The sequence below is a fragment of the Chinchilla lanigera genome, unplaced genomic scaffold (assembly GCF_000276665.1).
Source record: "Chinchilla lanigera isolate Chin_1 unplaced genomic scaffold, ChiLan1.0 scaffold00002, whole genome shotgun sequence".
NCBI classification, from domain to species: domain Eukaryota; kingdom Metazoa; phylum Chordata; class Mammalia; order Rodentia; family Chinchillidae; genus Chinchilla; species Chinchilla lanigera.
The window spans coordinates 3,641,927-3,656,087 of NW_004955403.1; the positions used below are offsets into that span (position 1 = coordinate 3,641,927).

The window sequence follows — 14,161 nt, forward strand, 5'->3', positions numbered from 1 at the left end:
AGGCAAGGCGGGCTGTCCACGTCCCGCGGCCGCCGTGTCCTCCTTGCGGGCCCCCCACCTGACCGGGCGGGGAGGAGGTGGGAGCGCGGCGCCAGGGGAGCTCCGCGGCCTCGGGGGCGGGGGGTCAGCTGCCACGCGTGGGAGCCAGCGGCCCGGCAGGAGGCCTGGGCTGTGCACTCGAGGCCCCGCGAACGCCGCGCACTGCCAGCGGGGAAGGGCCGGACGCTGCGCCCGTTTGGACCGAGAGGAGCAAGTCCCAGGGACTGTCCCGGGAGATTCTCAAAGCCCGAAGCAGCCCGGCGCCAGCAAGGTTAAATGCCAGGCCTGTCCGCGCTCAGTCCTGCTCTCGTCCCCAGCTCACGTTGGTGTGACGGAAGCACAGCCCAGGGGAGCCCGGACGCAGGCGCGGTCAGCACCAGCCAGACAGCCCAGCTCCGTCACCTCATCGCCAGGGCGAAGCACTAGCGGCACGCCCAACGGCGCCCTTGGCAGAGCAGCTTACTTTGGCTCGAGTTTCAGAGGGTTCAGTCCATAGTCGGTGCGGGAGAACCGCTCACCTCACCGCAGCAGGAGCAGAGAGAGAAGGGGGAGCTGGGAACACGAACAGCCCTTCCAGGTCACAATCCCAGCGGCCACCTCCACCCAGGCCTCCCTGCAGCACCTTCAGCCTCAGCTGATCCCACCCCATCACCCGCTGACCTTCCACACGGAATGCGGGGGACAGCTCAGATCTAAACCCTAGCGTGTGTCCTGCGCATCACTCAGAGAGGCCTGAAGTGCTCCTAGAGGATGAGTGAGGCGGCTCACAGCCTTCCCGGGTAGGAAGGACCACGTGCGCTCCCTGTGTAGCTAGGATCAGGAAGTGCAGGCACAGGTGTTTCCCACCCATGCCCAGTGGCCCTTTCAGAGGGCTGTGCCCAGAGCGAGGCTGTCCCCGTGCTTGCTTCAAACTTGGTATTTCCCCCCCGCACTGGTAGGTAAGACCAGACCAAACCAAACCAAACCAAACCAAACCAAAGACGAAGCAGCCCCCCAAGACAGCTGCTTCATTTGTACATCGGTAAGGTTGCAATCTTGTGTTTCGGGAACCTTTGGGATATTGTTTCTTCTCTGAATTGCTGGCATATTCTTCGTGTACTGTAAAAAATTGGGTCCTATTTTCTTATTGAATTGTAGGCATTCTTACATAGCATTAAGCCTCCTGTGTTTTCATGATATTCGTGGCATCTTCTGTCAAACTCAAATTTTAAAACTTGGCATAGGCAAACTGACCAGCCTTTCCCCCCATAAGCCAACATGAAACTTCAAAATAAAGGTGGATTGTATTTTGGAAAAGCCAATGGAATTCTTAATAAGGTCCCATTAGAAAGCAGGCAGCCCCGGCCACCCCTGCACTGACAGAACACAGGCAACATGCGGGGCCTTGCAGCGGCCATGCAGGTGACCTGCAGGTCTGAGAGGTGCGGGCTGCACCGGCTTACGAGGCCTTTTTTTTTTTTGGTACTGGGACTCAAACTCAGGACCTTGCGCTTGCCAGTCATGTGCTGTGCTGCTGAGCTCCATCCCCTGCCCGTGAGGTCCTCTCCTGAGACCTTGTAAGGAATAAAAGTGCAGAGCTGTGATGGTCTGTGTCTGGGTGTGCCCTCAAAGCCACGTGCAGTCATGGGCGGGCTTTGAGAGTTTAGGACTGATTCACGGTCCAATGCTGGAATTCCGGGCGTGAGTGCCCTGGGGCGGGCAGCCTGCACACGGCGTAAGGGAGGGGGAGAGGCCGCTTGCCATCGCTCCTCCCTTTTGCTGTCTTCTGCCGCAGAGAACTGTTGCCCTCTGCCACGTGCCGCTCTGCCTTGGGGCCAGCCGAGCATGGGCTAAAATCTCCACAAACTGTGAGCTAAATAAATCCTTCTTTCCTTAATTTTGGGTGTCAGGTATTTTGTCTCAACAGTGAGAGAAAAATCACTAAGACAAGAGCCCTGGCCGGGCCGGGTGAGCGAGGCTCTGTAGTGAGCTTCTGCTCTGGCCTCATACGGAAATGACCTACCTCACTGTGACGCTGGCGGGCCTCTCACTGTGACTGCACGAGGACAGGCAGCTCGCGCCGCCACGGGGACGGGAACACGGATGGTCGGGGAGTGCAGCGCCGGCCAGAGCCGCTCTCCCCCCGCCGGTGTCTGCCCCGCGCTCTCCTGGGCCAGCAGGGTGCAGCACACTTGCTCTTTCTCGCGGCGCTGGGGACGGAAGCCAGGCCTCGAGCACGCTGCTGGGCGCCCTAGCACTGCGCCACACCCGCTGCCCGCCTGCTTCCCCACGGCCCGCCGGCCAGCCTGCGGTACCACTGGACTGCTTTGAGAGCCATCTGCAAGGTCCACGCTGCCCGCCCAGCAGTGGTCTCGGGGCAGCGGGACGCTCACACCAGCAGCCCACCTGGCACAGCTCACCTCCTGCAGAGGGCAGGGGGTTGGGGCCACCGTGCCCGGGCAGGAGTCTGGGAGCTCGCCTTGCTCCCCAAGTGACAGCACGGGGAAAAGCACAAAGCCACCAGAGCAACCAGCGTTGCTGCTGAGGGTTCTGGACACGGCACACAGGGCCCCGCCGGGAAGGCCACCCTGGGCCACAGGAGTGACGCTGCACGGGAGGTGCCGCCCGTGCTGCCCACAAGGCTACTGTCCACCCCACACCTCGGCCGGACACAACCCAGCCGCCTGGGATCATGTTCACCCTAAGCAACACAGCCGGTAGCAGAGCTGATGCCACCCGTTTTCCAGGCAAGAATGCCGCCAGCTACATCCCAGGGCCTTCCGCAGGGAAGGGAAGGGCTCTGCCACTCCAGACACCGCCTTTGCCACGGCCCAACCTCTAAGAGCTATTTCTGACCTTTGTTTTGTCCCATGGAACGCTGGTCTACTTCTGAGCCAGACCCACTGATTTTAAAGGCTGCGTCTTTACATTATGTTTATTTTCTTTTAAATGGAGTTTAGGGAAAGGACCCAAGTCCTACATGTAGGAGCCAACAAGTTTCACAGTGGACACAACCATGAAATCACACTAACGGGGAGCCCTCTGCCCGGTGGCTCTAGGGCAGGAACACCCCAGGGGTGGGGGGCAAGGCTGCTCACTTCTAGGCGGAGACTGCAGAAAGCCCTCTGGAACCTCCTGGAGGCCCAGAGAAGTCCACCTTTGTCATCCCAGGGAAAAGTCATTGCAAGTCTAGTGAGTTAACTCCAATCTACCACTTCCAGGGCAACCCACGGTGAGAATAAAGACACTAAGGCACATTTGTAGTTGTGGAGAGTCAGGGGGTCCTAAGGCCAGCTAGCGGGATGGCTAACTGGAGCCAAGGCCTTGACCCAGGGCGGAACCCAGCTTTATTAATCCGTGAAGAGGGAGTGGCTCGGCGGAAGCAGGTGAGCGCTGTGAGCTGGGCTAGTAGGAGGCCCGAAGTCACCTCTGTGATCTGTAGAGAGAAGGACATGCAGGAAGAGTGATCTGCATGACACAGTTGGAGGATTCTCACGTTTTGGGGTTTTGCTTCAGTGCTGATGTGTAATTTGCTAGGCCCTGAGTCACGGCCTCCTTCCCAAGGCTCGATCTCAGCGCTGTTGTGCGCGGCCTAGCTCACACGTTATTCGGGAGCTCTAGGCGGGCCTTCACTGACCGTGGCGTTGCTCGGATGACTATGACTACACCTGAGCACCCGGGCTGGGCCGATCTGCATTGCCTAAAGCCCCCTGGGGGAGAAGGGCAAGTCCCAGCCAGCTCTGCGCACACCAACACACGGGAACGGCCAGGCTCAGCCGGAACAGAGACGGCCGCTCTTTCCAGGACAGCTGTCCGGGCCCTCCGCGCAGACCGCCTCCTCCCGCCGGCCCCTCCGCCCTCCTACCCCTGTGGGCCACAGCGCCATCCTGCTAGACTCGGTCCAGGCGGTGACCGGGAAGACAGGGAACCTGCCGGCGTTTCACTGCACACAGGCTCAGTCCCTTAGCAGCCCCCTCGCGCAGCGCCGCACTAATTCCTTCGGGAAGACGCAGCTCTGGGGCGGCCGCTCCTACCATACAACAAACTACATTTATTGGGTGCGGGACGGGAAGGGACAGGGAGGCGGGGTGGCTCTGTGGCGATACAAAAGAGTTCACGCAGGGCAAACTCGGCCCAGCTCCTCCGCCCACAAAGGCCGCGCCCTGGCCGTGCAGCGGGCCAGCCCCGGCCCCTGGGCTCCGCGTCACGGAGGTGCAGCCGCGTCCGGGCAGCTCCTCTGTCACGGACATTTCTTCCTCTCCACCTCGGAGGGGAGCTTCTTGGGCCCAAGTCCAAGGCTCTGTTTCGTCTCCCACCGGTGCAGAACAGACTGGGTGGACGTGACTTTGTGCCTCGTGTCTTCGTCCTGTGGGAAAGAAAACACGCGCAGCCTTCCCCAGCGAGGCCAGGGCCGAGCCCCCGACGTCGCCTGTCCGTCCGCCTGGGGCTGGGGGAGGCGGCACCCGGGCGGGAAGATCAGGGAGAACGGCCTCGGCCTCCCGCGCGGAGGAAGCGCCCGCGGCCGCCTGAGAAGCCGCGAGCCGGGCCGCGCGGGGAGCCCGCGGACACACCTCTTCCGGCCACCTGTCCTCCCGGGGAAGCCTCTGCAGCCGGTTCTTGGTCAGCTCCAGCTGTAGGCCGTCGCACCTGCACTGGAACCAGCGGTGCGCCTCCTCCAGGTTGGCGGTTATCTGCACACGGGACAGCCACAGGCTTTTCGCACTTTGAGACTTTCTACCTGATGATAAGAGACCTAAGTTCTGACCGCGAGGTCCTCGCCAGCTATTTGTACAATACGCTCAAGAACCTACGAGATCAGAGTCACTTGTTAATTTTTTCTGAAAGACAGGGTCTTGCTATGTCTTTCAGGCTGGCCTTGAATTCACTAGGTAGCCCATGTTGGCCTCACACTTGCAGCAATCCTCCTGCCTCAGCCTCCCATCCCCACATGTGCTGCGGTCACAGGCGTGCGCCACCACGCCCGGCAAGAGTCATTTCTGAAAGAGACGGTAAGGAACACAGGTGGGCTTGCGTTCACACGCCACGGCTGGCTCTCCCTCACCTGCTGCGCTCAGGCTTGTCACGTGCTCCGCGTCACCAACGTCACTCACAGGGACGAGCGATACCCTGACAGCAGAGCCCTGTGGCACTTCCAGCCCAGGCTCCTTTCCAGCTCTAACCATGCATAGTTCTATGTATCCTTGAATGGGCCGATTTGAGTTGAGTTAGCAAATGTGCAAACGGCACAATCTATCCTTCCAGTTACTGACTGCCCAGTTTCCACTTTGTATTTTTAGTTTAGGGTTTTTTCTTTTTTTTTTTTTTTTTTGAGACCTGGTCTCACTATATAGTTCCTCAAACTCACGGTGACCCTCCTGCCTCAGCCTCCTGACAGCTGAGATGACAGGTGTGCGCCACAAGGCTGGCTCCTCGGTTCCCACCACATAGCGAAGCGTTAGTGTACACGCGCGCGTCTCCCCTTCCACACAGTGCCGGACCCTCGGCCTTCAGGGCGAGCACGCAGCGCCTGCCGCCCGCCCCGGACGCAGGCCCGCGTCTGCAGCGACACGCCTCCCGCAGGACTGCTCAGCGGGGCGCTGGGGTCGTTTTGGGGCGTGGTCGTGGCCCTCACGCCCGCGGCTCTGGCTCACCTGCTCCGACTCCATGCTGGCCTCTTTCAGTTTATTCTCCGTTGCCTCTTTACACCTCCGCAGGTGTCTGATGGTCTCCTCCAGCTCCTGAAAATGTGACACGGACACCTCACCAATTTCCAGTGCAGCACACCAACCACAGAGCTTCGAAACTGTAGTGGCAGTGAAATTACAAAAGCAGGACGGAGCACTTTCAAATTTCACACCTATCTTCAGTGTAACCTACACACACCGTTCCCGGGGTGATTTACAGATGCTGCGGAGACTGCTTCACGTCTGCAGAGGGGAGAGGCACCTTTCCTAGCAGACAGTCCCTGCTGAAAGGCAAGGGTTTAAGGTTCTGCCGACGTCCCTCCCCAGCGATGCAGTGCTCTGCTTCTTGTTAGGTCGGGAGCTGCTACGATTCCTGTCACAGTGGCACGTGTATCCGTGCTCAGGAAGCAGCAAGGGGACTGCACTCCCGCAGACCGTGGCGGCCACTCAGAAGCCTTACTTAGTAGCTGGTGCTCTGCAGATGTAAGCTCGAGCAGCTGTTCTCTACAAATGGGTATTTTTATGGAATTAAAAGCAGTAGTGGGCACAGGCCTATAATCCTAGCACTCTGGGAGGCTGAGGCAGGAGGACTGCAAGTTCAAGCCCAGCCCGGGCAACCCACTGATAAACCCAGGCTCACGATAAAAAATTAAAAAGGAGTTGGAGACGTAGCCTAGGGCAAAGGCCTGGGTCTACCCCCAGGACTGGGGAAACGTGGAAAACATTTGCCGTCCTCCAAGCTGCAGGCCTCCTCCGAGAGAGCACGTCCTCAGATGAGCCGCAAGCACACGGCTTTCCTCTGCAGGGCCGCGGCGCCCCGGACGGCGGGCGCCAACTCCTGCCCTCGGCACCTCTCACCTGGCACCGGCCCTCCAGCTCCTGCCGCAGCTTGTGCTCGGCCGCCAGCCGCAGCTCTTGCTGTCTGTTCCGGGCCGAGGTCTCACACTGGCTCTTGGCCAGCAGCTGCATCTCCTTCTGCAGGTTGGCCACTTCCGACACGAACCTCTGGATGCTCAGGGACTGGTGGGAGCGACAGGGGGACCGCGGTGAGCCCAGGGGCGGGATGCGGGGGCGGTGAAGGAGCCGTGCGGGAGACCGCTACCTGTTCGTAGTTTTTTTTCTGATATTGATCCTTAATCAGCTCCATTTGCCTCAGTTCCGTTTCTATTTGCTGAAAGTAAAGGTAGACACGACGTGAGAAGACGGGAAAACTGGCTGTTCTTCTGCCCTGAAGGACAGACAGACCCCAGGGAGGGGCGAGGGCCCTGGTGGCTCCACTTCCTGCCCGGCCCGCGGAGCCCAGAGGAGCCGGGTGCAGGAGCGCCGCTGTGCGGGGGACGCCGGGGGCAGGGTGTGGGCCCGGCAGCGTCCACACAGCTGCATCTGCCCAGGGGGCGAGGGCCCAGGCGGCTGCCCCTGCCAGGGAGAGCGCCCGCTCCCAGGCGCCCCGCGGAAGGGCGGGACGCGGCCGGACCTTCATCCTCTCCACGTTCTGGGCGTTGGCCAGCTTTGCTGACATGTGCAGCTTTATCTGGGCCTTCTGGCTTTTGAGCTTCTCCTGGCTGCAGCTCAGCGTCTTCTCCAGCTCGGCCGTTCTCTGCCGCAGCTCTCGGTTGGTCTTGGACACCTCCACTGACCGGACGTTGGCCTCGTCCAGGGCTTTCTTCAGCTGGGAACACAAAGGGACACGCGGGGGTCTCTTCACCCGGCTGGAGGTGTCCCTCAGTGAGGCGCCGGCACTGGCAGCGGGGCAGGTGGGTTCACAGAGCAGTGGATCCAGGCAGGTGTGTGATTCTGAGCCTGGAGAAAACCTCTCAGAACAGAGGAAGGATGCAAGGAGGTATTCACTATCTGAACTGCAAGCGCACGGCTCTGGAGCAGACCTGGACTCAGCTTCCCCACTTACGAGCGAGTGGTCTGGGGTCAGTGACTTCCTGAGCCCTTCTCCGGAAAAGCAAGACACAGAGAAGACCTCAGTGAGACGGGAGAGAAAGAACGCAGAGCTGGGTGCTCGGTGGCCGCCCAGGACCACGCTACAAGCTCCTCTCTTCTGTCATAGGCAAGCTCACGTGCAAAACGCGAAAGCAAACGATACGGGGGTCTATATAAACCTCCTGAGCTGCCTGTATTTTCATAATACTTTGTTTTTTTTTTGTTTTGAGACAGGGTCTTACTGTGTAGTTCAGGCTGGTCTGAAACTTACTATGTAGCCCAGGGTAGCTTCGGACTCATGGAGATCCTCCTGCCTCGGCCTCAGAGTGGTGGATTACAGCTGTGTGCCATCACGCCTGGCTCTAAATTTTATTCTTAATGACTTTAACAAATTTCTCTCGTGGAAAAACGGCATGGCGATTACTTAAATAATTTGAGTCCACCACGGCTACTCTGCTACCCCTCTGCCGGCCCCTCTGAAAAGGACTCACCCAGAGAGAGACTTTCTTCTCCCCAACTCGTACCTCAGTGACTTCCCGCTGAGCAGCTTTCTTCGCAGTCTCCCTCTCGGTCTGAAACTGCTTTCTTAGACCCTCTATGCGCTCGGCGTGCATTTCTGCTTCCACTTTGCACTCCTCTGTCATCCGCTCCCTGTTGTGAAGACGACAGGTGGTGACTCAGCTTGAAAAGTCATCTCAGGAGGCAGAACCACGTGCGGGGAACGCACAGCTCTCCAAAGGTGTCCGAGCGAAACACTGGTCACTGGCTGCGTCTCGTCGATCTGGAGCTCAGCGGCAAGGAAAGAAGTGCTTGTTCCTCTAGCATTAAAAGTCATTCTGCGTAAGAGATCCAACCAAAAGGTAAAAACTCAACCAAAGGCAAACAGAGGAGGCCCTCAATGTGCGACCGGGTCTCAGGGCCCCGGGCGTGGGCAGGGCGCCGGCCAGGAGCCTCCGAGTTCCAGCGCCCCCCACAGCGCCACCGCCGCCGGTCAGCAGGCAGGCGCATCTAGGGGCGAGGCGCCTGCCGAGGACCAAGCACGGGGGACCCCGGCTGCAGGCTCCTTCTGAGAAGCCGGTGTCATCACCACAACGTGCACGCGAATCGAACTGTGCGAACCACACAAGACCACGCCACCCTCTTTGCTCCCTGCTCTGTGGAAAGCTTTCAAGGAACTGGTTCCTCGTGCCAAGAAGGCGGGCCGCTGGGGACACGACTGTTAGGGTGAGGTTCCAGGACGGCCTCCGAGTCTCAGTTCAGGGCAAGCCCGACGCCGTGCCTCAAAGCACCGGCAAATGTGACCGAGACATGGATCTCTCTTGGGTACTGGGCCCAAGGGAGAGGCAGCGCGCGCCCTTGCTCTGAGTCAGTGCAGGAGAAAGGGACGCGCTGACACGGAGGCAGTATTTGCACAGACGTTCTAGTGAGAGGCTTCAGCCCCAAGCCAACATGGTTCTGCTTGAAACACTGCTCTGGCTTGCACAGTGGTTTGCAGAAGCGTTTAAAAGGCTTCGTGTCAGCTGGTCAGTAAGGGTTTAGGCAGGGAGCTGTTCAAAACCCAGGAAATTCTTTGGGGACCACAAAATGTTACTGCTTCCCCTACTACTAAGATCACGGCGGGGCCGTTTCTGGGAGTGGGATGAGGCGAGGTTACGTTCTGCTGGCAGTGCTGGCTCAGAATTTACCCGATGCCGCTGCTTTAGAGAGGTCGCATCTTCCTCACAGATGAATCACGCTTTACCTAAGATCCACAGGCCTGAAAGCACGCGCAGTTGTACTTATCAGGAAGAAAGCACAGGTCCGGGCTTCTACTTCGGATGTGTGCTTCCGAGGTGGAGCCGTTAGACTGGGTGACCAGGCCTGCTCTGCAAGGGGGGCGCACACTGGGCTACTCCACAGGGGGGGCTGGTCCGCGACTGCGGCGGGAGAGGACAGAGCGGTCAGACCCGGTCCGCCGCACTCCTGGAGCACAGAGCACGGGGAGGTGTGAGAGAAGACAGCAGAGAAGGCGCCACTGAGCTCTGGGGCTCGTAACTCCCAGAAGGCACTTCTGCAGCCCTAGAGTGACTGATGGACGGAACGACCGCCAGGACGGGGTGGAGAAGAGAAAGCAGCTCAGAAAACAGCAGGGGCAGCCGCGAAGACACTGCCGCGGCTGCAGTTTGTTCTCGGGGTGGGCGGGGGGACCCTGCCCAAGTGTAGGGGAGGAGGAACACGGGTGCCAGGAGCCATGCGGGGCGGGGGTCCCTGAACATGAGGGTGGCACGCTTTCCTCTGCAACCAGCAGCGGGGGATGGAGCTCAATGCAGAAGAGGGAACCAGCGACGGACGGTCTGAAATTTTCCTTGGGCGGAAATAAGAACAGGGCGGCTAAGCCCCAGAGATGCGGGCAGCAGAGCGGCGTCAGCTCGCGCGGAGAGCTCCCACTTACTCGGTGCCGGCTCGACAGGGAGCGGGGGCGGGACGGGACGGGACGGGACGTACGCGCCGGGGCAGAGGCGGAAGGCTTAGATTTTAACTCCCAGTTAAAGTGTAAAGGTAAACTAATCAAAACAAATTTGAAGTCTAGTGAGAAGGGGATTTCAATTTCTAGGGCTAAGGCGCGGTGACAGCGCCGCTATCCCCGCCCACCGTGTTGGGTAAGACGCACTCACTCCCTTGAGCGCGGTAGCGAGATCCGCGCCGCGTGAGGCCACTGTGCCAGGCCAAGGCGGGAGGACCCCGAGTGCGGCGCCGGCTGGGCTGTCACGCGCCGAGACGCAGTCTCAGGAACACTGACAGCAGCGTGGACAGCTATCTGACGGCAAGTAGTTATGACTCCCATTTTACAGAAACGGAAACGGGCATCTGCATCACCTACGCCTTCCGGCCCCGGCGTCACCCGCTGTGGCCCTGCGTTGTCGTTTCAGTGGCACTCAGGTGGAGAGGGAGCATGGAGAGGAGGTGCGCCATACCTCCAGGTCAGACATCACCGCGTCAGAGCCGGGACCTGGACACGGGCAGTGGTGGGCTGACTCTAAAACCCACGTCGGAATAAGTATAAGTCTGAAAGTAATCCGCGCTATGAACGTGCAATGTACATAGTACAGACAAAGAGTGTCTCCGTCCCCACGTAGCTGTAGGTCCCGAGGCAGGCTGGGGCGGTATGCGAGGAGGGCGGGAAACACTAGTGACAACACGGGCAGCTCCAGCGGCCTCAGCCTCCCCATTCTGTCGAGCAGTGCTTCCTGGAGACCTCGCGCCCATCACCAGGGTCCTGCCAAGGCCCGGAGGGCAGCTTCAGCTGCAGGCTCCCTACAGCAGGACGCAGGCAAGTGGACAAGCACAGCCCACCTGCGGACGTGATTTTAGAGACCACAGAACACAGCTGCCGTCCAAAGCAGCATCAGAGATGCTGCGGAGCAGAGGGTAAAGGGTCTATCGGTTTTAAACATTTTTTGGAGTCACCTATCCTTGTAAGAGTCAAAAGCCATGGGCAAGTGTAACTAGCATGAGTAGCCGATAGCAGGGAGACAGGACAGGACACAGACGGGCGTCTCTGACCACAGCCGTCCCAGCCTCTGGCACCAGGGCCTGGTCTTGTGGAAAACAATTTCTCTGCAGGCCAGTGGCGGCGAGGGGGCTGGCTTCAGGGGGACCACGTGCATCACACTTCCTGGGCACTGTGCCTTCCTCTGCGTTACTCTCAAAAGGCCTGGACCCAGACCCCGCAGGTGCGTGCCCTGGCCTGACAGGACGCCGTGGTGTGAGCAGTGGGGGCTGGGAGCGCAGGAGGCTTCGCCCTCCGCCTCTACCAGCCTCCTGCTGTGCAGTCCGTGCCGGGACTGGGGGACCCCTGACCCTCCGAAGCCCAGGTGGAAGCTGAAAATGCTGACTGGCGTGAGAATCCAGTCCGCTGCTCTCCTCCAGACAGACGCGCTGGGGGGAGACACATCAGTGCGCTTTAGAGCAGTGTCCTTCAACCTTCACCTGAAGCAGCGGCTTGAGGGTGGGCCGGGAAGATGGAGGGCGGGGGCAGGGGCCGCCCACCCCCTGGGGTGCCCCTCAGGCCTCCCCTCGCCACATGGCTGGACATCCTAGCGCAGAGTGGGCAGGGCCTGACCCGGCTCGGGAAGGAGCTCTTCTTGCTCTCCCCAGTTTAGGAGCAAAGTCCTTACCTGAGGGTTTCTAAATTCTGCCACTCGAGCTCTTTGTTCTCCAGTTTTTCTTGAACATGATCCAGCTTGGTTTGCAGACGATTATTTGTCTGGAGAGCTTGCTCCAGGCTCACGGCCAGTTTCCTGTTGTCTTCTCTAGCTACATCTAGAGATTTCTGCAGCGGCTCCATCTGAAAGCGAGAGGAGTGTTTTCAGTACACTGTGACAGATGCAAGAAACCACGTCTCACTCCTCTTGCTGCCTCCGCAAGTGCCGCCGAGCTACTCCTTAGAACCAGGGTCAGCGGTGCCGGCGGCCTGGAACGCACACACGGGAGCTCTCCACGGACATCGCCTCAGAGACTCCGCGAGGCGGGGAAGGGCGGGCCCGTGTCCCAGTGGGCTTGGAAAACAGAGCCAATCCTTAACCAGTCACATTTCTCTCCCTGATCCTATCACTTCCTGCTCTCATTCCCTAGAAAGATAAAAACTGGCAACTGTTCTTGTACACTGTTTAAAAAGGTTCTATGAAATATCCCCGGCACAATACACACGCACACAGTACATGTAGATACTCACATGGTGCACCACGTGTGTGCATGTCTTCTTACTAACAGCGCGATCACCCTAGCTACTTAAAAGATTAAAAGTAATTTTTAAAGGCTCTTTAATGTCTGAAATTATCTTTGGAGGAATATAAATGACATACATATTTCATTTATGAGATATAATAGTTCATTAAAACACATGAGAAGTGTGCAGCAGGTAAGCCAAGAAAAGTAGTCTCCAGTATGGTCCTCGCTTGCCCACAAGACCGCGGGTCTACTTCCTACTTGCAGATAGGTCAGCGTCCCAACCCGGACGTGGGTGAAGAGGAGGGTGACCCGACCGTGCGCTGCTCTCTCTGAGCGCCGGGAACACCACAGCCCCCCACCTGCGCTCCGGCCGTACCTCGCTGCTGTGCTGCGCGTCCACGACGAGCATCCGGGCCTGCCACTGGTCCACCTCGGCTTCCAGCTTCTGCACCCGCTGCAGGGTTAGAGCCCTTCGGACAGAAAGCACCAGGAGAGCGACCCTTGGAAAGCGTCCTCTGGGGGTGCTACCACTTGGGAGCGTCCACCCTTCTCCCGGGACGCGCCCACCATCACGCGGGGTTGGCCACCAGCACGCAAAACACCGAGGAGCTGGCCGACGACAAGCTGCGGTTAAAACACTGAACCACTGAGAGTTCAAGGACTTCTCATTCAGTTCAGCCTGATACGTTAGGACAGTGACGGCGAACCTCTTAGAGGCTTCGATGACAACAAACAGCTGGCTGTGGCACGCGTGCCTAGGCTCACCACCACTGCGTTCGGGTATCCGAACACGTCCCTAACTAACTTAATGGGCTGGTAACTTGATACTGCATGGATCAGCATTACAAAAACACTCACGTCTACAAGGACTGCTTGCCCTTGAAAGTTCTGCTTTTCAGTACAACTGCTACTTGGGATTTTACTATGCACAGTGAACAGTATTGTTAATGCTATTCCCTTGACATTTTGAACTCAAAGCTATATGTACCCCAGTAATATATGAAAATAAGCACAACGGAAAAAGGAAAATTCACATGCTCTCTCATGACGTACAGGCACTGTGCACCACCGGTACACGCAGGCCCGACGAGGATCTTTACCAGACGCACACTACTTCTTCCATAACCAAAAAAGGAATATTTGTTAATTTAAAAACATTTAAAGTTTATTTACAAAACATAGCTAGAAGTACTTCTCAGAATGACTCACCTAATTATTAATCTTGAGGTAAGACAGTAATAAATGAATTAACTCAAACTAAGTTAGTCATTTAGCTTCAATTATCTGTGTGTGTGGGAGGGGCTGCTGGGCTCAAACCTAAGGCCTCACACACGGCCGGCAAGCCCTCCGCCCCGTCCCAGCCCAGCTTCAGTTACCTCTGCAATTACTATTCTGTAGACCCAAGAAGAAATGGGTTTAACGCGTTCCTGCAGGCTCGACCCACCCATGGCACACGCATGATCGTCCCACAGCGCAGTCTGTACCAGCCAGGGAGACTGGCCCAAGCTGCCCATGGGACTGTCGTGCATGTCACCAGTGGGACACAGGAATTACGGCCAGTTATAAATGTGGTGACAGCGCAGCAAGCAGCAAGGGTAGGCAGCAACACTGCACATGCGTCTCAAGGGTACATGCTCTCTTCCGTCCCTACAAAGCAGGGCAGCTGTGAGCCTTTAGGCATCGCATTCCTTTCTCATTCCTGGCCCGCTCTCGCTTGCCAGCTGTCTGTACACTGTTCTGGAGGGGTCTGTCACAAAGGGCGTGGCGCACAGTGAGCCCCCCACTCTCCTCAGGCAGCGCTGCGACACAAGGACAGA

General features: G+C 58.4%; 1 protein-coding gene across 3 annotated transcripts in view; it reads right to left on the reverse strand.

Moving 5' to 3' along the window:
• Positions 1-3,275: 3,275 nt before the first annotated feature.
• Ccdc150 (coiled-coil domain containing 150) overlaps positions 3,276-14,161 on the reverse strand; it is a 75,142-nt gene continuing 64,256 nt past the window's right edge. For all 3 annotated transcript variants that reach the window (XM_013512113.1, XM_013512117.1, XM_013512120.1), the window contains 10 exons: positions 12,721-12,814; positions 11,792-11,961; positions 8,159-8,285; positions 7,177-7,371; positions 6,805-6,873; positions 6,561-6,722; positions 5,670-5,756; positions 4,590-4,709; positions 3,884-4,384; positions 3,276-3,454 (listed from right to left, as the gene is read on the reverse strand). In XM_013512113.1, the coding sequence (XP_013367567.1) occupies positions 4,259-4,384; positions 4,590-4,709; positions 5,670-5,756; positions 6,561-6,722; positions 6,805-6,873; positions 7,177-7,371; positions 8,159-8,285; positions 11,792-11,961; positions 12,721-12,814 (1,150 nt within the window). In that variant the 3' untranslated portion in view covers positions 3,276-3,454; positions 3,884-4,258. The remainder of the gene's footprint in view (positions 3,455-3,883; positions 4,385-4,589; positions 4,710-5,669; positions 5,757-6,560; positions 6,723-6,804; positions 6,874-7,176; positions 7,372-8,158; positions 8,286-11,791; positions 11,962-12,720; positions 12,815-14,161) is intronic.